The 23,273-nt window shown below is 44.1% G+C and overlaps 1 protein-coding gene across 3 annotated transcripts in view; it reads right to left on the reverse strand.

The window, feature by feature from the left end:
* Positions 1-23,273, reverse strand: part of ICE1 (interactor of little elongation complex ELL subunit 1) — a 352,896-nt gene that overhangs the window by 96,450 nt on the left and 233,173 nt on the right. For all 3 annotated transcript variants that reach the window (XM_030209647.1, XM_030209639.1, XM_030209656.1), the window contains one exon: positions 10,604-10,986. In XM_030209647.1, coding sequence (XP_030065507.1) covers positions 10,604-10,986 — 383 coding nt within the window. The remainder of the gene's footprint in view (positions 1-10,603; positions 10,987-23,273) is intronic.

Raw genomic sequence — 23,273 nt, forward strand, 5'->3', positions numbered from 1 at the left:
GGGGGCTTTGACAAAAGGAAGCCTCTCATGAAGCGAACAACTAAAGGCTGTCCAGAGACAGGCTTACCCTCTATACGTCGATAATAAGCACTAACTGCACTGAGGTGAACCTTTACGAAGTTGGTCTTAAGACATTCAAGCAGGACAAGTGTGTAGGACAAGTAAGGGGATCTAAGGCCTTGCTGTCACATCAGACGGCAAACCTCCTCCATCTAAAAGAATAAAACCTCTTAGTGGAATCTTTCCTGGAAGCCAGCAAGACTTAGGAGACACCCTCCAAAAGACCCAAAGAAGCAAATTCTAGGCTCTCAACATCCAGGCTATGAGAGCCAAAGACTGGAGGTTGGGATGTAGAAGCGACCCCTCGTTCTGTGTAATGAGGATCCAACCTCCACTGTTCTTTGAAGGACAATTCCAGAAGAAGAGGGAACCAAATCTGACGCGGCCAGTAGGGCGCAATCAGAATCATAGCTCCGTGGTCTTGCTTGAGTTTCAACAAAGTTTTCCCCACTAGAGGTATGGGAGGATATGCATACAGAAGACCTGTTCCCCAATGAAGAAGATCTGTTCCCCAATGAAGAAGGGAAAGGGAAATGGGACTTGATATACCTCCTTTCTGAGGTTTTTGCAACTACATTCAAAGCGGTTTACATATATTCAGGTACTTATTTTCTACCAGGGGCAATGGAGGGTTAAGTGACTTGCCCAGAGTCACAAGGAGCTGCAGTGGGAATCGAACTCAGTTCCCCAGGATCAAAGTCCACTGCACTAACCACTAAGCTATTCCTCCACTCCAACGTTAGTCTGTCGTGGACCTGAAGCCTGGAACAGAACTGAGGGACCTTGTGGTTGAGCTGAGTGGCAAAAAGATCCACCAAGGGGGTGCCCCATGCTCGGATGATCTTGCGGGCTCTGCCCATATTTAGAGACCACTCATGAGATTGCATTATCCTACTCAGTCTGTCGGCCAGGCCATTGTTTACGCCTGTCAGATAAGTGGCTTGGAGAAATATGCCACGACAGTGCGCCCAAAGCCACATCTGGACATCTTCCTGACACAGAGGGCAAGATCCGGTGCCCCCCTGCTTGTTGGTGTAATACACTGCAATCTGATTGTCTGTCTGAATTAGAAAAATTTGATAGGACAGCCAATCTCCGAAAGCCTTTAGAGCGTTCTAGATCGCTTGGAGCTCCAGAAAATTGCACTGAAGATTTGTTTCCTGGAGGGACCAAGCTCCTTGAGTGTGAAGCCCATCTACATGAGCACCCCACCCCAGGAGAAATGCATCCGTCGTCAGCACTTTTTGTGGCTGAGGAATTTGGAATGGTAGTCTCAAGATCAGATTGGACCGAATCATCCACCACTGAAGACAGCATACAAGCTCCGGGGACACTTGGATGACATCTTCCAGACTCTCCATAGCTTGATACCACTGAGAAGCTAGACTCGATTGAGCAGATCTCATGAGACGACGTGCCATGGGTCTAACATATACTGTGGAAGCCATGTGGCCCAACAATCTCAACAACTGCCGAACCATGACCTGCTGCGATGTCCGAACCTTGGACGCAAGGGAGAGAAGGGTGTACACACGTGTCTCCAGGAGGCAGACTCAGACATTCTTCATATCGAGCAGGGCTCTTAAGAATTCCAATTGTTGAAGAGGATGGAGATGGGACTTGGAGTAGTTTATCACAAACTCTAGTAGTTCCAGGACCCGAATAGTCAACAGCATTGACTCCCGAGCACCTTCCTCTGAGGTGCTCACCAGCCAATCGTCGAGATAAGGGAACACATGAAATCCCAATCTGTGTAGCGACGCTGTGACTACCGCTAGACATTTTGTAAAATCCCTGGGAGCTGATGCGACACCAAAAGGCAATACGCGGTACTGAAAGTGATGTGTTCCCAGCCAAAACTGAAGATACTTACTGTGAACTGGAAGTATCAGGATGCGAGTGTATGCATCATTTAAGCCCAGAGAGCATAGCCAATCGTTTTCCTGAATCATGGGGATAAGGGTGCCCAGGGGAACCATCCTGAACATCTCTTGGAGCAGGAATTTGTTCAGGGCCCTTAGGTCTAGGATGGGACACATCCTCCCCTGTCTTTTTCTGCACAAGGAAGTACCTGGAATAGAATCCCTGCACTTCCTCCCCTAGTGGAACGAGTTCAACCGCACGGGCCTTTAGAAGGGAGTAGAGTTCCTCTGCAAGTACCTGCCTGTGATAACAGCTGACAGAATAAGCACTCAGTGGGCAACTTAGAGGTTTGGAAAGCAAATTGAGGGTGTATCCAAGATGGACTATTTGAAGAACCCACCAGTCAGGGGTTATGAGAGGTCACCTTTGGTGAAAAAAATTAAACCTCCCCCCGACCGGCAAGTCGTCCAGCACAGACACTTTGATAGCAGCTATGCCCTGCTGGAGCCAGTCAAAAGTTCATCCCTTGCTTTTGCTGGGGAGGAGCAGGGGCCTTGGGCGCACGCAGTTGACGAGAACAAGCTCACTGGGGCTGAGCCTGAGCGGGCTGGCAAGCCACAGGGGTGTACCTAGGCCTAGAATAGGAATAGGTGGCACTCCGCGACCTTCCAAACTACCTCCTGGATGAGGAGATAGCTACAGAAGACGTCTGGTGGGAGAAAGAAGACACAGCCTCGGTGTGCTTTTTGATCTGGTCAGCAACCTCTTCGACCTTCTCTCTGAAGATTATCCCCCTGGCAAGGGGCATCCGCCATCCTCTGTAGGACAGAATGGTCCAGGTCAGAAACACGCAGCCATGAGAGTCTGCAAATTGCTATACCTTGGGCAGAGATTCTGGATGCCACGTCAAAAGTGTCATAAATGCCCCTAGCCAAGAACTTGTGACACGCCTTCTGCTGTTTGACCACCTGGCGAAAGGGCTCAGCCAGTTCCGGAGGGAGTGTATCGACCAAGTCAGACAGCTGTCTCACTGAGTTCCGCAAGTAAACGCTCATGAAGAGCTAGTAAGATTTAATTCAGGTGATGAGCATAGCAGCCTGATACATCTTTCTCCTAAAAGAGTCAGGGATCTAGCTTCTCTGCCTGGGGTAGCTGTGGCATAGTCCCTAGTACTCCTGGCTTTTTTGAGAGCAGCATCCACCACCATGGAGTCGTGGGGTAACTGAGACCTCATCAACCCAGATTCCTCGTGGATATGATACTGGTTATCAATTTTTTGGGGGACCACAGGGGCAGACAGAGGGGACGCCCAGTTCCTGACAAGGACTGCCATGAGTACCTCGTGGAGAGGAGCCATCACTGCCTCCTTAGGTGGAGAGGTTGTAGTCCAGGACCTCGAGCATCTTGGTTCTGGGCCATTCCATTCCTCCATGGGCCTCAGCCATTTCCCACACAAAAGAGGTGAAGGAGAGGCTCTCTGGTGGAGACAGGCGGAGGGGAAGGCTCAGAAGGGGTCCTATAGGACTCGAGAAAAAGTGCCTGGGGTCCTCCTCTGATTCCCATGAGCATTCCTCTTCAGTATCGGACAGCATTTCCCTCAGGGATGTCCAAGAACGGGACCGCCTTGATGTCAAGGTACCATGCTCTTGAGAGTGGTGTAGAGGAGCAGGCAGGTGGCAGTCAACAGCGGAGCTACCAGGAGTGCCTGCATTAGAGGCTGCACGCGGGCTGGGGGCCAGGTGGGGCCGCAGCAGAAGGCATGGCAGGTGCAGGCACCCCTGATGCACATCGCTGCATCAATCCCTACAAAAGCTCTGGGAGCAAGGCCTGGATATGCTCATCGAGAGCCGCCATCAGTACGGGGCCAGTTGGGGCTCAGGTTGACGAATTGCCTGGGCTGTGGGAGCAGGATCCTGGCTGCTGGGAAGACACATCGGCACCTCCTGAATGGAGGGGAAATGATCCTGCCGGTGTCAACACTTCTTGGGTGCCAAGTCCCTCTGCATCCCAGAGCTCCTGGCACCTTGCATCAAAGGAGATCGGTGATGGTGCTTCTTGATCTTTGCCCAATACACCTCACCCAAACTCCTCGGTGCCAACAAGGACGTCGAATACTCCTGTTGCCTTGGGATCAGGTCACTTCTCGGGTGCAGAGTCCCTCTGCGTCTCAGAGCTCCTGACACCGTGCGACGAAGGAGATCGGTGATGGTACTTCTTGATCTTTGCCCGATACATCTAACCCAAACTCCTCGGTGCCAACAAGGACGACACTGAATACTCCTGCAGCCTTGGGATCGGGTCTGACGATGGACGGTCCTGGGGGGGCCAACATAGCAGGAGGCCTTGAGGTAGGTGGAGACCCACTCGATGCCTCGCTGCTCCCAGTGTCTCGGGGTCTCACAGCAGCCATGCCTACCTCGACTCCCAATGCCAGTGCCTCCCTTGATGTCAACGACTTTGATGTCGATGCCGTCGAAGAAACAGACCAAGCTCCAAAAAGATTTTCGTGTTGAGCTTCTTGGGAAATTTGAGTCCTTTTCTTCATACAAAGACAAACCCACCTCCCCACTCCCCCCGTTTTCTATTTCTGTTGATGGCTCTCTCATTCTCCCTGTCTCCTCGGCTCAAAACCTTGGGGTCATCTTTGACTCTTCTCTCTCCTTCTCTGCTCACATCCAGCAGACCGCCAAGACCTGTCGTTTCTTTCTTTACAACATCCGTAAAATCCGCCCCTTTCTTTCCGAGCACTCTACCAAAACCCTCATCCACACCCTTGTCACCTCTCGTTTAGACTACTGCAATCTGCTTCTTGCTGGCCTCCCACTTAGTCACCTCTCCCCCCCTCCAGTCGGTTCAAAACTCTGCTGCCCGTCTCGTCTTCCACCAGGGTCGCTTTACTCATACTACCCCTCTCCTCAAGTCGCTTCACTGGCTCCCTATCCGTTTTCGCATCCTGTTCAAACTTCTTCTACTAACCTATAAATGTACTCACTCTGCTGCTCCCCAGTATCTCTCCACACTCGTCCTTCCCTACACCCCTTCCCGTGCACTCCGCTCCATGGATAAATCCTTCTTATCTGTTCCCTTCTCCACTACTGCCAACTCCAGACTTCGCGCCTTCTGTCTCGTTGCACCCTACGCCTGGAATAAACTTCCTGAGCCCCTACGTCTTGCCCCTTCCTTGGCCACCTTTAAATCTAGACTGAAAGCCCACCTCTTTAACATTGCTTTTGACTCGTAACCACTTGTAACCACCTGCCTCCACCTACCCTCCTCCTTCCTGTACACAATAATTGATTTGATTTGCTTACTTTATTTTTTGTCTATTAGATTGTAAGCTCTTTGAGCAGGGACTGTCTTTCTTCTATGTTTGTGCAGCGCTGCGTATGCCTTGTAGCGCTATAGAAATGCTAAATAGTAGTAGTAGACACAATTGGCTTGGCTATGGTCGGGCCCAAGGTACTGAATACAGTACCCGAGATGGTCCGGTTGCACCGGGTATGTTGTTTGAAGCCATTGGGAGTCTTCGATGACATGGAGAGGAAAATGGCTTCAGCTAAATTAAAAGTCGCAATTATGTCTGAAAAAAAAAAAAAAATGAAAAGGCACAAAAAGAGAAGACCTGACCAAGCAGGCCAAAAATCGGCCCACGCTGAAAAAGAAAGGAAAGTTAAACATGGGCCAAAGGTAAAAACTATAAGGGAGTTTTTCTTTTTTTAAATAAAAGAAAAAAGGGAAAAATAAGAGCCAGAAGCAAAAAAAAAAAAAAAAACCACCAAAAGGCACGACAAAAGGCTCTCTCCTGGGTGTGTGAGAAGCAACAGAAACACCGCCGCTTCTCATGCGAAGAAAAAACTGAAGAGGTGTGGTCGTGCTGCAGGTGGGAAGGCACTTTGCACATGCGCGTTGGAGCGCTGCTCGCGCTTTAGAAGGCTCTCGCAAACTTTTTTTTTGCTTGGTATCATGCCGACCCAGGTGATGCGGGATCGTCTACCCACTTGAGAGAATTTAGGTCTGCTTGTTCTCGGAGAATATAATACCTATGTTGTCAAAGTAATACCTACAGTACAACAGTTAAAGGTAAAAAAAAAATACTGGGAGAGGAATAAAGGGGGCTAGGAAGAAGTGAAGGAATTTAAAGGGTTAAAAAGGCTGGGTGATAGGGACAGGGACTAGCAGTGGAGCTGTGGGAGAGGAGTAGAAACAGGCTATAGGGTGAGAGGAACTCAGGGAGTATGGGCTGTGGGGGGAAAGGTTACAGAAGGAGACAATCTGAGAAAGAGGAAGAACAGGCAGGAGGACACAAGCTGTACACAGAAGATTTGCTGAAAGAGATGGAGAGTAGCTGTGTGGAAGAGCGGCTGAGGGTTAGGAGGGTCATGGTGGAGAGAACAGAAATGTGGTGAGAAAAGCGTGAGAAGTGTCAGGAGGGAGTAAGACTAGAAGAAAGTGAGATGAGAGAAACTATGGAGAGACAAACATACATGGAGGAAAGAAAAATTATGACATGGGAGGATGACTAGAAGAGAATTCTTAAAAGAAGGAACATAAGGACAGAAAGGAAACCAAGAACAAGTAGAGACAGAGGACTGAACTTAAACAATTTTCCAACCTTTGTGTCTAGTTTAAGTTTTTAGTAAAGATTTCTGTGCCAGCTGGGCTGGATCAAGGGAAGGCAATAACTGTATTTTACCCTTCTTATCCAGCCCTGTAGTCACCAGAATTAATGTTATTTTACTGGAAGGTAATAGGGGAAGCAAGAGGGGATTGTGCCAGTATTTGATGCCATGGTCTGAAAAATATCTTTAAAATTGCTTCTCTTTAGCAGCTCTGAAATGCAGACACCTATGATTAAATCTCAAATTGAAGGGGTAATAACACCCCTTTTTTCACAAAAATAAAACAGTCATTCCTTTGTTACATCTTATGAGAAACACTGGTGTTGGACTAAATGGGCTCATTATGCTGTACTGTCCCAAATAAATAGTATGGCAGCAGCAGGAAGAGGTTACAGGAGAGATGGGTGAAGTTTGGAAGGGGGTAAGGAACTCACCGCCCTCCAACTATATGTGTTTTTTGGTTTGGATTCCCTCTTGGCTCAGCTACTAAGCCCTGGTTTTCCATTCTCACTCCCAGCATAGCTCTGTTTTGCAGCTGCAATAAGACACGGTATATAAATTAACATAAATAAATAAAATAAAATGTGTGACCTGTGTGGCAGTGCTAGGCACCATGAATGATGGAGTACTGTTATAATGGTGTGCCATCCCCATATCCTTCCACATCATGTGGGCCAGGAAAAGAAGGAAGTGGGGAGATAATGGTGATGGGAAAAGAATGGAGAAGAAAGGGACGTTTGACAAAAGGAGCAAGAGAGAGGGATGTTGTGCTGGAGTCACCACTAACATAGTAGATAACATCAGATAAAGACCTGTACGGTCCATCTAGTCTGCCCAACAAGATAAACAGAAGTCAAAAGGATCAGAGTAGCTCAACTGTGGAGTGGAGGAGTGGCCTAGTGGTTAGGATGGTGGACTTTGGTCCTGAGGAACTGAGGTACTGAGTTTGATTCCCACTTCAGGCACAGGCAGCTCCTTGTGACTCTGGGCAAGTCACTTAACCCTCCATTGCCCTATGTAAGCCGCATTGAGCCTGCCACGAGTGGGAAAGCGCGGGGTACAAATGTAAAAAAAACAAAACAACTGTAGAATTGTCTTCACCTAACTGAAGGTCTGAGGAGTCACAAAATTTTTTTTAACTTTTTAATGATCAGCTGAAAGGGTATCAAAACTTCTACACCTGCCATATTCTCATTCTTTTAATTCTCAATCTGTTAAAATCAAAGAGTATTTATGCATCTGAAAAAAAGATATAGGGAACAATTCTATAAAGGGTGTCAAAAGTTAGGCATCATGATGCAGTACACTAAGCGCTAATTCTATAATGGCATCTTGTTGCCCAAAATCTGTTACAGAATACTAGCAGATCAGCATTTACAAACCAAAATGTAGGCATGCTGACGTATGCAATGTCAATAACAAGTATAAATATGTGTGCCTAAATGCGGCACTTTAGAACATAACTGACCACATTCTGTAAGTTACACATATAAACTATTAAAACCTCTTTTCTTCTGCTGGTCACACCTCTCTCTATACAGCCTAGCAATCTTCTAGCTACGGCCACCGCTTTGTCACACTGTTTTGTCGCCTTCAGGTCCTCAGATACTATCACCCCACGATCCCTCTCCCCGTCCGTACCTATCAGACTCTCCATGCCTAACACATATGTCTCCCTTGGATTTCTACTTCCTAAATGCATCACTTTGCATTTCTTCGCATTGAATTTTAATTGCCAAACGTTAGACCATTCTTCTAGCTTCCGCAGATCTTTTTTCATGTTTTCCACTCCCTCCGGGGTGTCCACACTGTTGCAAATCTTGGTGTCATCCGCAAAAAGACAAACTTTACCTTGTAACCCTTCGGCAATATCACTCACAAATATATTGAATAGAATCGGCCCCAGCAGCAATCCCTGAGGCACTCGACTACTCACCTTTCCCGCCTCTGAGCGAACTCCATTTACCACCACCCTCTGGCGTCTGCCATTTAACCAGTTCCTAATCTAGTTCACCACTTCGGGTCCTATCTTTAGCCTGTCTAGTTTATTCAAGAGCCTCCTGTGGGGAACCGTGTCAAACGCTTTGCTGAAATCTAAGTAGATTACGTCCATATCACGTCCTTGATTTAATTCTCCGGTCACCCAAAGAATTCAATGAGATTCGTTTGGCACGATTTCCCTTTGGTGAAACCATGTTGTCTCGGATCTTGCAACTTATTTACTTCTAGGAAATTCACTATCCTTTCCTTCAGCTTCGCTTCCATTACTTTTCCAATAATCGAAGTGAGGCTTACCGGCCTGTAGTTTCCGGCTTCTTCCCTATCACCACTTTTGTGAAGAGGGACCACCTCCGCCGTTCTCCAATCCCACGGAACCTGTCCTGTCTCCAAGGATTTATTAAACAAATCTTTAAGAGGACCTGCCAGAACCTCTCTGAGCTCCCTCAATATCCTGGGGTGGAACCCGTCCGGTCCCACTGCTTTGTCCACCTTTAGATTTTTTTTTTTTTAATTTATAGAAGTCTTTATTGAGCTTTAAGAACATAACACCGAACATACTGAACTCGGCTCATTACATCATATTCCCAGTGAGCCAAACATAATATTGAATATTAAAACATAAATTACCGTAGACACACTGTATACTTCAATTTTTAATCCAATTTTTTAATACCCTCCCCCCCTCCCTCCCTATTTACCTACCCCCCCTTCTACCCCCTATGACCCCCCACCCTACACTCCCCACTACCCCCTCCCTCCCTTCTCAGACCATTCATCAGCTATCACGGACAAGCAGTCAAGAAAGGCAGCCACACTTTCTCCCATTTGGATTCAGTTCTCCGTTTCACAGCCGTCAGTCTCTCCATCTCACATATATATCTCACTTTCGTAATCCAATCAGTCAGTGAGGGGACCCGCGGTGCCTTCCAAGTCTTTGCCAGGTTAATCTGGGCGGCCTGCAAGGCTCCCCGCACCAGCAGAAGAAAAGAGGTTTTAATACCCCTGTATAAGACGTTGGTGAGGCCCCACCTGGAGTATTGTGTTCAGTTTTGGAGGCCATATCTTGCTAAGGATGTTAAAAAAATGGAAGCGGTGCAAAGAAAAGCTATGAGAATGGTATGGGATTTGCGTTACAAGACGTATGAGGAGAGACTTGTTGACCTGAACATGTATACCCTGGAGGAAAGGAGAAACAGAGGTGATATGATACAGACGTTCAAATATTTGAAAGGTATTAATCCGCAAACGAACCTTTTCCGGAGAGGGGAAGGCGGTAGAACTACAGGACATGAAATGAGATTGAAGGGGGGGCAGACTCAAGGAAAATGTCAGGAAGTATTTCTTCATGGAGAGAGTAGTGGATGCTTGGAATGCCGTCCCGCGGGAGGTGGTGGAAATGAAAACGGTAACGGAATTCAAACATGCATGGGATAAACATAAAGGAATCCTTTTCAGAAGGAATGGATCCTCAGGAGCTTAGCCAAGATTGGGTGGCAGAGCCGGTGGTGGGAGGCGGGGCTGGTGGTTGGGAGGCGGGGATAGTGCTGGGCAGACTTATACGATCTGTGCTGGGGCTGGTGGTTGGGAGGCAGGGATAATGCTGGGCAGACTTATACGTTCTGTGCCCTGAAGAGGACCGGTACAAATCAAGGTAGGGTATACACAAAAAGTAGCACATATGAGTTTATCTTGTTGGGCAGATTGGATGGACTGTGCAGGTCTTTTTCTGCTGTCATCATCTACACATATAAACTGGATGCACCCATGCCCTGCCCATTCACCTCCTCCTATAAATGCCCCCTCGCATTTGTGCGCTAAAATTATAGCGCCCAACTAGCACTTATCACATAACTGTAACAGTCATGCACCTAAGTGCTAGTACTCTATAACTTATGCCCACAATGGGTAGGCACCTAACTTTTTGTGCCTAGTTATGGAATGAGTGGGATAATGTAAAACTTTGTACAATGTACAAGATGTCACTTAGGAATTCACTGAATCATAACATTTGCACATAACAGTATACAGTAACTGACACATTCAAATCTCTTATGACTCACCTGTGTAACAGAAAGAGAAAACGGCACAGGGGACAGAAGTGGTGGAAGAGGTTTCACGTATTTCAATACTTCTAGTAGTTTATCGAAATAGTTTTCATCTTCCTGATCAGAATCACTTGAATTATTTGCTAAGTCTCTTTCAACAGGAATATTCAAGGTTTTAGCTTCATAAAAGGCACTGTCACCACTGCAGTCCTCTACATCACCTTTAAATTTATTGCTCAGCTTGATCATGTCACCTTCTTGAGGCTCACTGTCACTTTTTATCCCAAGTACTGTTATGGATCTCTGCAACGCAACAGGTTCGAATGGACTATTGTGACTTGGAGCCACAATGCAACCATCAGACTTCCGGGGTCTGCCACATTTCTTGATCTTTTTTTCTATATTTTGAAATAAAAATACATAATAAATAAAAAAATATCAAATAAATAATAAGTATCAAATAAATAAATATCAATTATACCTTGTAACTCTAATGCTATTTTAAAAATACTTTTTCTTCTACTCAAATGACAAACCTGCCTTTTAATAGGTAACTATCTATCTCCTTGTCTTTTGTACCCTTTCACATTTCATCTTCATTTAATATACCACAAATAGTACATATCTAAGAGGTTTACAAAAGCAAATAAATTATATAATTGTATAAAGAAGGGAAGGAAAGAAACAAAAGGGAGACTAGGTTACAACAATTCCTTATAAGGGAGGGATAGCGGATCATAATCAACTACCTAGATAAAGAAAACAAGAGAGAGGGAGTGAAAAGAAAAGCATGTCACAAGTGAAGCCTAGGGGTCTACAACTTTCTCAACAATCTTGGAAAGAAATAGAAGTTGGGAAATAGGCCGGTAGTTCTGCGGGTCAGCAGAATCCAAGGTGGTGTTCTTTAAATGGGGGAAAATAGCTGCAAACTTCCAACATCTGGGGAAACAGCCAGTAGAAATGCCAGTGAAAACTACTGAATAAGTGAAAGGAAGAAACTACTCAAAAACCCACTTTAAAAAGGAGGAAGTGATTGTGTCAGTAGGGGCAGCTTAACAGTATACGGAACAAATCAGCTTGGGGAGTTCAGATTGTGTGGGAAGCTGAAAAGTTGTTGAAATATGCTGACAGGAGTCAGGTGTTGAGGGAGGAGACAGAGGGGAGAGAGAGTGGAACAAATAATGCAGATCTTTTTAGCAAATGCTTGCAATATTCTCAGCTGATAGGGAAGTAGTATCTGTTTCATGGCAGCAGCCACAAGTCACCTGGCGTAAAATCTCAAATAGGCGAGAAAGGTTAGTGTCTCATTTTAGAAGAGAGGAAAAGTAATTTTTCTTAGCCAAAGTCACAGATGGCTTGTATTGGGAGGCAGCACATGTAAAGACAAATAAGGCCTGAAAACAAGATTTACGCCAAAGAGCTATTGCTTCGCAAGCTGTAGACCACAATGGTACCAAAGATGGGATTGGTGGAAGGGAAGTGTCAGTCCTATAAGGAGCAGCCTTATCAAAAACTGATGCTGTTATGGAGTCCCACTGGGAGAGTTGGTCTGTTAGGTTTAGAGATAAGAAGTTGGGAGAAAAAGGGTCACAGAAAGAAAGAAAACGATCAAGTGTAAGGGACTTCAAATCTCTGTAGCACTTAAGATGGGGACCAGAGGAAGAGGACACAGGCAAGGCTTTAGCAGAATAACCAAAGACAAGGAGCAAATGATTTACAACATAACCAAGTAAGGAACACAACAACATTCACTGTAAGAATGTCACAGTAAGTTCACCCTAGTAAAATGATAGCTACTACTTGATATATCTGCTTGACTTAAATTGTTCTTTTACTTTTCCCCTTCTAGTGAGTTAAAGTTCCTTTCAGGAAACACAAATCTATCCAATAGTTACTCCTTCAAAAAACAGTCCAATGGACTGATCTGAAATCCAGAGAGGCAGCTCAGACTCTTGCAAAGTTCAAAACTGACTTCTGCAAGTTCAGTTATTCTAGCCCTTTGAGGTCTTTTGTTTTCCTTTAGTTGTTTGCAAGTTGCTGAATAAATGAAATTCAGGCTGTAATGGTAGATAGAGTCTGAAAAGCAAATGAACCAACCCGTTCAACTGTTTGTGCCAACCCCCTAAAGAAATAACTATGTGCAACAGAATCAATCTAGTGTGAGTATGTGCATGTGGCAGAAACCATTCTGGACACTATCAAAAGTATTTCAGATATTTAACCAATTTGTTACTTTAGGCTAAAATGTCTAATGTCACAAAGAAGGGGGTCACCATTGTTGTAAATGCTTCTGACATACAAAAGACATGTGGCAAAAAACCAGCAACATCTGGAACGCTGTGTATTCTAATGCCCTTAGAAATAAGGTTGTGGGTCTAGAAGCTGAAGAGGTTGACGATTTGGATTTGGTGGTGGTCACAGAGATGGGCTATAACAAGTAAGGGCAGCATAGGGAGAAAAAGACTTCCTAGACATCAGGAAAATTAACTTTGTCAAGATGGGAGGAATACCTCAAGGAGTCAGCTGGATGGAAAAATCTAAAGGAAAGGGCAGTGGGAAAATCTGAAAGGAGTTATTTTTAAGGGCAACAAACTTTTTGTTAGGCAAGTACATAAAAAAAAGAGGAAAAGGGAGGTGTTTTTGGTTCTCAAAAGTAGCAGCTGAAAAGGTATAGAAAAAGGTTAGCCTTCATAAATTACAAGAGATTGCAGAAAGAGGAAAACAAGGAACAATATCTGAAAAGGTAAGAGAAGCCGAGAAGAGAGTCAGGAAAGTAAAGATGCAAATGAAAGGAAAAAATAGCCAATATAGTACACTTTTGGTGGGGGGGGGGGGGGGGGGGGGGGGAACAAGGCTTTTTTTTTAGTTAATTATTTTATTTTTACATATGTTAGTGACAATAGGATGGACAAAAGTAGTACTCATCAGGCTCAAAGGTGAAAGGAAGGAATATTTTTAAGCTGAAAAATATAAAGCTGAACTGATTAAGAAATATCTCTGTTCTGTATTCATAGATGAAGGGACGCAGTAGGGCTACAGCACACAAAGAAAGCAGGAATGGAAGCGAGGTAGATCTCAAATGATTTTCAGAAGACTGCATTTGTGTTCAGCTAGCTAAATTAAAAGAAGACAAAGCGATGGGACCTAATGGTGTATATCCAAGACTATTTATTACTATTTATTTGGATTTAGCTCACACCTCTTCCAGTAGTAGCTTAAGATGAGTTATTAAGTATTTCCCGATTACCAGATAACAAAACAAAAACAAATGTTTCATCAAATAGTGGCAAAATACAATGGTGCACTGTCCCCTCCTCAGTCTCACTCTCTCTCATGTTCCCCCCTCATCTTAACGCATTTTCTTTCCCCTCACTTGGCTTCAGCTCAAGAAGAAAACTGCATGGTGCTGGAAATTTGGGTTGAGGGGCAGAGGCAGCAGCAGCACAAGCAATCAGTCACTGATGGAGCAGCAAGCAACAACTGCATTTATAGGGCTCTTTGCGTCGGAATGGGAATTTACCTCTCATTTTAATTGGCTGACTTCCTGTGATGCCGCTCCTGAAACCAGTATGCTGCTACTAGATATGTTTAAGAAATATTTAGTGGAGGGGTCATGGCTTGAGCCACAGACTAAGATGGCAGCATAAACCTACAGTTCTGTAGTCAGCTGCCTTTAGTGAAATATAATCGATCTGCCACATAACATTTTGACCTCCTATTGCAGCTTAGTGAGACTAAAATGGCAGCAAAGAAATTTGGGAAAGGTAATTCTTCGAACAGCACAAGGCTGATCCCTAGATGACAGAGAAGGCCGTGCCACATAAGGAGCAAAGTGGGCCCTCAACAGCAATCATGGAAGAATTATAAAGCTATTAAAATACTAATACACCAGCAACTGAATAATTTGGATGCTGTTAAAAAGAACTTGGGAAAACTTATAATGCAGATGGAAGCACCACAAGTGTGTACTGAAAAGCTGGAAAAAAATCTGTCAGTCTCAACACTAAATCCAACTCCAGCACAACAAAAATGCAATAGCTCAGCTGCAATGGGATTTGGAATTGAAGTAATAATTTGCAAATAATGGGCCTGGTTGAAGGCTTGGAAGGGAAAGATATGATTGCTCATCTAGACCAACAATTGTCACAATGGTTAAAAAACTTTCTTTTACACCTTTGCTGGCAGCAGAGTGGGTGCAAAGTAGAGAGTTGCACAGGGACAGAAATGTGACCCATCCCCGCCGGAATCAAACCTGTCCCCGTTCATCCCCGCCAGAATCTAACCGTCCCCACCCATCCCCGTGAGTAATCTCCTCCGTCCCCGCCCGTCCCCGTGAGTGATCTCCTCCATCCCCGCCCATCCTCATAAAAAAAGGAAGTATAAAGTACTGAGAGGAGTGGACAGGGGGCACACAATGCAGAGTAATACATTTAAAACAAATCAGAGAAAATATTTCTTCACTCATTAATATTCTGAATCTTAGAAAAAGGGCAATAAATACATAAAACTGAAGTTTTTTCCACAGACTCTGCTCTGACTCGCACACATTCGTTTTCACAACCAGTGCTTACGGTCTTGCATGGGCTTCTTTCTGGTTCCAAAACCAATCGAAACTGGCAGATTTTATTTTTTTTTTAAATTCTTTATTTATCATTTTCATTAATTTACAAGAATATATCTTGAACAAGTAAAGCAGTTTAACAGGTTACAGGCAATTTTCTCTAAAGAAAAAAATTAAATAAGGAAAATATAGATTATCAACTTGTATTAGACCCCGAATTGAAGGGGCTGGACCTTAGTACTACTCAGATTAGTTTCAAATATCTTTCAAAAATAAAAGGTAAAGGCTTAACAGTTTATACCGCGCATTTTACTTTTTCATTAGTCTCTTTTCCCGAGGCTAATCAGACCTACTAAACTCCAACATAAATGATAAAACCTTTTTCTGTGTAATAAACTGTTTCAGGTGCTCAGAAACAAAAAATACATATTTAACCCCTAAATATTTCACATTGCATTTACATGGATAATTGAGATTAAAAGAGGCTCCCAAGGCTAATGTTGCGGATCTTAATGCCAGAAACTCTTTCCTTCTAGCCTGAGTCTGTTTAGTGACATCTGGAAAGACTAGTACTTTTTTCCCATAAAATGGGGTTTGTAAATGCTTTAATGCAGGTTTTTCTAACCAGTTCCAGGTCCCGTTGAAAAATAAAAAATAGCAAAAGAGTTTGTCTTTCAGTTATTTCAGTCAAGGAAGATTCTAATAATTCCGAAACATTTAAATCAGGTTCTGTTTGTGGTAGTTCTTGGGGGCCATCTTTCAATTTTCTTGCTGGCAAATAATATACTTTATTAAGTGGAGATATTTTATCTTCTGTAAATTTCAAATTTTCCATCAAATATCGTTTGAAAATATCCAAAGGAGAATAGACTAAAGTTCTTGGAAAGTTCAACAAACGCAAATTGAGCCTCCTGTTATAATTTTCAAAATACTCCAGTCTGGTATGAATCAATGTATTATCTTGTATAAGCTTTGCTGAAATTTCTTTCATTTTCATTTTTACATTTTCATCAGATAAATGATTCATTCTTTCTGAGACTTCATTTTCCATTGCTGTAAGGTCTTTAGACAAAGTCTGAACGTTACTCACAAGAGAGTCAATCTTGCTAGTTGAGGTTAAGACCGTCTGAAGTATCTCCCATATAGCCTCGAGTGATACCGGCACTTTCTGGGCCTTAGATGGAACACAGGCATCGACTGGGGAAATCGCTATGAGACCCAGTTGACTCGCCGCTTCGCCGTCATAGCGGTTCGCCTCCATAATCGGCCCCAGTCGGTTGTGGCGGTTGAGATCGCGTTGGAGGGGACAACGAAATATCCTGTCCCAAGAGGTCAGCCTCTCCTGGCCCTGTAAACTCAGCGGGACCTCCAAACGCCGTCGTCGCGGTTCTCGAGCGTCTGCTGGGTAGGTGTAGAAGTTAGAGCTGCCTGGGCCGCAGCTCTAACAAACGCCTTTCTCTTTGTATGCGGCATATTTCTTTACAGGTAAAACAATTTTTTTTAGGTAATAGAGAAAGGGTTTGTGCTCCTGCTGATTACTCGATGTTACTCGCGAGGTGATGTTGCTGCCGCCATCTTGCTCCGCCCCCTATGGCTGGGGAACTATGGGCGTCCCCAGCTGCTCTTGTGTTTTGAAACTGGCAGATTTTAAAGAGAGAATCATGAAAAATCCTCTCTTCAAACATTCTAACTAGGGCTGAATTTCGATTAAAATATTTAATCGTGATCAATCACGTGATTAAAATTTGTAACCTTGTGATTGATCATGTAATTAAAGTTGGGCCATAGCCAGCATGGGGGGGTCACATTTCCTCTTCCTCCCTCCCCCCCCCCACATTAGATACCATTCCTTTGCTGGTGGGGATGCCGAAGCCAGTCAAAGAAATCTACTGCCAAAGTGTTCCTTTCCTCCTTGTGCTGCCTCAACAGTGAGGAAGTGAGCGGGGTGTCTCCAGCTGCCATGCCGGCACTCCCCAAACATGCTCAGTTCATGCACAAACTAAGCATGCACGGGGAGTGCAAGAAAAATAGAAATGGACCGAACCAGAAAAAAAACCAGGTGTTTTTGTCTTGCATATTTTCATATTTTTTTCCTTAGTTTTATTTTTATATTGTAAACCCCATAGCTCCACTGCTTTCACTTAAGCGGATTAGAAGTGATTTTATATAATAAAAAACATATTTAAATGCAGCTGTCCAGTAATTTTGTTTTTAATAAGATCAACATGCTTAGATTTCATGTTGAGCTCAGCAGTGGCATTCTAGAATTAATTTTGCATTTAGTAAATATTGCTGGGTACAAATTGAATGCAGCTTCTCAAACCCAATGGTAAACGAAGGGCTTAGCTTGCATCCCTTGTCCATGTCCCGTTCCCTCTAGCTCAGATTTGAAGGAACCTGCCTACCACAGACTGAAAGTATCAACCCCCACCCCCGTAGCCAGAGGAGGATGTCCAGCTGCTCTCCTCCTCCTCCAACTAGAGAGCAGATGCTACAAAGATGCTACAACCAAAAAGGCACCTGGGCTGGAGGAGATCTGCGCCCCCCCCCTCCTCCTCGCTCTCCCTCACCCAACCCCCACATTTAGTTTGCTACATTGACGAGAGGTGCATAAACTTCAGCCTTAAGGACACTTTCTACAGGCAGGCAGGCTAGAGAAGGCTGAGAATCTCAGCCAGAGGCAAAGCTGGGGCTTAGCCTACTTGCTCGAGTTTTTATTTCACTTTGACTTCTTCTACCACTGACCCCAGCAGCTGCAGGGAGCGAGGGAAAAGCCAGTTGCTAGAAACGTGCAATGCCTTTCCCTTTCGGCTAATGGTGAGTACTGTCTGATCGCTCTTTTATTTACAAGCGAAAAATGCCTTTCCTGCGGCTTTCTTTTTTTCAGGGGAAGTTGTTTAAAAATGCATTTTGGGGGGAGTTGAGCTGGATTTAAAATATCCATATATCTGTGTGTGTTCCGTTTCTATAATATATATATATATATATATATATATATATATATATATATATATATATATATATTTTTTTTTTACCTGCGGTGGGATTACAAACCGGTTTTCAAACTGGAACCCAGGAAGTGTGTTTATTGCGCTTTAATCAAAAGGTGTGTTGAGGGGTATATTCCTGTTTCCTTCACTAGACGGAAGGAGAGTTTGGAGGGTGGGGGTCGGTGGCTTGTTTGACAATGAGTTTCTCAGCAGTTGCAAAGTTGCAAAAGTCTGAAAGGCACATGTAGTTTGAAAAAGTACAACTGCACATAATATTGGGGGGGCTGTTAGGGTAGAAGTGATCTTTGTGCGTGAGCGAGCCGTAGTGTCGTGAAGGAAGAGGCTGTAGTTGTTAGGCGCCTTTGTCCTCTCCTCGTGCCGTGATCCCCACGGGAATCCCGCATGGACCGTTCCGTCCCCGCGGCACTCCCGCTGACCAGGGTTCCATTCCCGCGGCACTCCCGCTGACCAGGGGGGAAACCCGCGGGATTCCCGCAAACCCCGTTCCCGTGCAGACCTCTAGTGCAAAGGGTACCAATCAGCAGACATTGTACAACCAACTGCCCAAGGCCAATCATTGTTAAGTTACTATGCTACACCCAGGTGCAGCAGGCAATTCTGCAGGCTATGCATCAGCAGGCCTTGTTACAAGTCAATAGATAAAGAATCATTATCATGCAGTGTTTTTCCAGCGCTACTGAGCAAAGGAAAGTGCTGCTCAACATACACCCCCAGCTAAAAGCATTGGGAGCAAGGTACAGAAAACAAAGTTACTCACCTGTAGCAGGTGTTCTCTAAGGACAGCAGGACACACATTCTCACATGTGGGTGACATCATCCACAAGACAAAGCCCCGGTGCGGATGCTGCCCACAATTCTGTTGTTTCTAGAAGCCTTTGGCAGGCTCCCACTGTGCATGCTTGAGTGCCTTCCAGCATGCCAAAATTGTGTAGGACCCACATTTGGATATAAAAGCATAAAGAATTCAACTCCTAGGGGAGGTGAGAGGGTATGTGAGAATATATGTCATACTGTCATCAAGGAACACCTGCTACAGATAATTAACTTCACTTTCCCCAAGACAAGCAGTACATTACCTTCTCACATGCCAGAATCCCTTGCTACCAGACACACTGAAAACGGTCAATTGGGAAGTCTTGCTTTACCAATTTGCTTCATTTCTTTGAAGGCATGAATAAACATGTGGATAAAGTGAGCTGGTTGATGTAGTGTATCTAGATTTGAAACCTTTTGACAAATCTCCTCATGAGAGACTCCTGAGAAAATTAAAAAGCCATGGGATAGGAGGATGAACTAGTTAATGGATAGAAAACAAAGGGTAGGGTTAAATGGCCATTTTTCTCAGTGGAGGAGAGTAAATAGTGGAATGCCGCAGGGATCTGTATTGAGACCGGTGCTATTTTAACATATTTATAAATGATCTGGAAATCAGGATGAGTGAGGTGATTAAATCTGCATTTGACACAAAACTAATTGAAGATATAAAAACATATGCGGACTATGAAAAATTGCAGGAAGACCTTAGGAAATTGGAATACTGGGCAGCCAAATAGCAGGTGAAAGTTAATGTGGACAAATGCAAAGTGATACATATTGGGATGAATAATCCAAATCACAGTTACTTGATGCTAGCGTTCACCTTAGGAGTCAGCACCCAAGAAAAAGATCTAGTCATCGTAGACAATACACTGAAATCTTCCGACCAGTGTGCAGCAGTGGCCAAAAAGGCAAATAGAATGCTAGAAATTATTAGGAAAGGAGTGGGAAATAAGACAAAGAATATTTTAAGGCCTCTGTATTGGCCCCATGGTGCATGCTCACCTTGAGAATTGTATGCAATTCTGGTCACCGATCTCAAAAAAGATAAAGCAGAAGAGGTGCTGTGAGAAGGCTTCCAGAGAGGGAGAGATCTTCCTTTGTAAGAATTTGCTCAGAAATTGTTTTTAAACTTGGGAAAAGGTAGACTTAGAATTAAATAGGTAACCTAAGGGACTTTAATGCTCACTCAGCAAAAAGTAGAATTACCATAAATTCTCTTTTAAGAGGACATGTCCTCCTTTTGGACTTCTTCAGGTATGTCCTCCAGATTTTTTTGATTTTTAGGAAAATATTCTCTTTTTCTTTTGTGTGCCAACGACCAACACACCTAACCACATCAAACATATAAACAGCAAGTGACCGACTCACCTGCAAATGCGCAGTAGAGACTTCCCTCTCTGTCCCGCCCTCGCGTCAAGACGTGATGACGTCAGAGGACGGAACAGAGAGGGAAACGGAGTCGGAGTCACTGTTGGACGCTGCCGCCTGGAAACGAACATTGCGCGCATCAACCTCCACCCTCCCCCCCCCATCCCCGCCGCCACTCCCGCCCTCCTCCGTATTGGGCCCCCTGCACTGACCTGACAGCGTCTCTCACCTCCGTGTGGAAGCGCTGCAGGCAGCAGCAGAGCGATCTGCTGCTGCCTGCAGTGCTTTCACACGGAGGTGAGAGGCGCTGTCAGGTCAGTGCAGGGAGGCCGGCACGGAGGGGGGAGGGAGCGGCGGCGAGGAGGGTAGCTGGAAATCTCGTCCGTTTTAACGGGCTTAATGGCTAGTAATGAGAGAAACTATCTCTGGGCAGTCTGGACACATGGGGGTGCTAAAGTGATAAAAGTGCATTGTTGATCTCTTCTCTGTTTCCCTGCTAGTTGAATCTGTCAAAGGAATTTTGTTCGTGCAGCACAACTGTAAGCATGTCGCACAAAGACTTTCATATGTATCTCAGAAGCCAGCCAAAGTTGTTGAAGACTCAAACTCAAATCCAGAAGTTTTTGAAAAGTAGATTGTCTACTGCTGTACTGTAAGTTAGTCACTGTTTGATGTCTGTTCATTAACTAAAAGCCATTTACCCATTTACTATGATAAAATATTTGTTTAGCAAATATAGCAAAGATTTTTAATTTTGTGTCCTCTTTTTTGTCTCTACAAATGGTTCAGGAACCAACAAAGAGGGGGAACAATTCTAAACTTATTCCTTAGCGGATCACATGATCTGGTGCAGGAGATAATGGTGTTGGGGCAAACAATGACCACAACATGATCAGATTTGATTTAATCTGTAGAGTAAGTACACAAAAATAATCCAATATGTTTGCATTTAACCTTCAAAAAGGAGACTATAATAAAATAAAGAGAATGGTTAAAAAAAAAAAAACTAGAGGCGCAGCTGTAAAAGTAAAAAATGTACATCAGGCGTGGATGCTATTCAAACCATCTTGGAAGCTCAGACCAGATATATTCCATTTATTAAAAAAAAAAAAATAAGAGAGGAAAGAAGGCTAAACGAAAGCTGGCATGGTTAAAAAGTGAGGTGAAAGAAGATAACAGCTAAAAGAAAATCCTTCAGAAAATGGAAGAAGTATCCAAATGAAATAGGAAACAGAATAAGGAATGGTAAGTCAATGAAAAGTGCTGACAAGGAAGGCAAAGAGAAACTTTGAAAAGAAGACTGCATTGGAGGCAAATCACATAGTAAAAACTTTTTTAGGTATATTAGAAGCAAGAAGTCAGTTTGACCGCTACATGCCTGAGAGGGTAAATGGGGAACTCAGAGAAGACAAGGACATGGGTTTTCACCAAGGAAGATGTGAGAAAGATACCAGTGCCAGATTCAGTGCTCATGAGTCAGAAAAATTGAAACAAATCTCTGTAAACCTGGAAGATGTAATAGAGCAATTTGATAAATTGAAGAGTAGCAAATCGCATGGACAGGATAGTATACATCCCAGAGTACTGATAAAACTGAAAAATGAATGTGCAGAGCTATTGTTAGTAATTTAGCTTCTTTAAAATCAAGCATGGTACTGGAAGAATGGAGGGTGACCAATGTAATACCTATTTTTAAAACAGGTTCCAGAGATGCTCCTGACAGTAGTCATGAGCAAAATGGTAGAGACTATTATAAATAACAAAATTACAGAGCATATACATAAGCATGGATTAATGAGACAAAGCAAACATGGATTTGGTGAAGGGAAACCTTGCCTTATCAATCTAATACATTTCTTTGAAGGAGTGAATAAACGTGGATAAAGCTGAGCCGGTCAATACTGTGTATCAGGAATTTCAAAAGACATTTGATAAAGACTCCTGAGGAAATTGGAGAGTCATGGGATAGGAGGTAATGTCCTATTGTAGATTTAAAACTGGTTAAAAGATAGAAAACAGAGTAGGGTTAGAGGAAGTGACGTCACCAAAGAAGATGGTGGCTTAAAGAATTTGCCCCCGCTCACCGAAGCAACAAAAACGCGAGGTCTCCCGCTAGCAGGGCCACTGCTGAAAGACTCGGACTCCCAAAGATCGCGCAAGGGTCGGTGACTCGAGCGGAGATGTCTACGCAGGCGGAATTAAGCCAATTCGGCTTCAAAGGCGGGACGGCGGCGAACCGCATGGCGGGAGCAGATCACCCGCCCGCGCACCCCTGTACACCGGCGGACGAAGCATCCCAAAAAAAGCCCGTGCCTCTTTGGGGAAGATCAGGAGCAAACAAAAGCGGATCCCCTGGCAGAACTCAAAGAATGGCTGAAAGAAATTCGGGCGGATGTTAAGGCGGTCCGGGTAGAGCTGGAGACATTAGGATCTGGTCAATAGAGAATCCACAAAGCGTGGAGAACTGAAAGAAGACCCACGGATACTTTGTAAAACAAACAGAAAAGTGGGCACAAAACCTGGAGTCCCAGAGACTGGATCACAGTAAAGCTAAAACCTAATTTTATTAATTAGTATATTTGACTCGACACAAACGTTGTGTTTCGGCCAAAAGGCCTGCATCAGGCGTCTACAAATAAAAACAATAAAAATAGACATTTAACATAACATAAAAATTAATTGATATATAAATCTAATATGTAGAATATTAATAAAAATGCAAATACAAATGCAAAATATCCTATATAATAATTCTCACCTCCAACAGGATGTGCTTGGGACCGTGCCTGCCGAAAGTGGTCTGCTAGGCAGGCAAGCACTGACCTCAGTGACCTCAGTGACAGACAATTTGGCAAAGCAAAACAATCTGAGTGCTGGCCATTAGGACACAGGGTTGATAGGAGAGTTTTAAAAGTCTGAAGGAACC

Source organism: Microcaecilia unicolor, chromosome 1 (genome assembly GCF_901765095.1).
Source record: "Microcaecilia unicolor chromosome 1, aMicUni1.1, whole genome shotgun sequence".
Classification (NCBI taxonomy): Eukaryota; Metazoa; Chordata; class Amphibia; order Gymnophiona; family Siphonopidae; genus Microcaecilia; species Microcaecilia unicolor.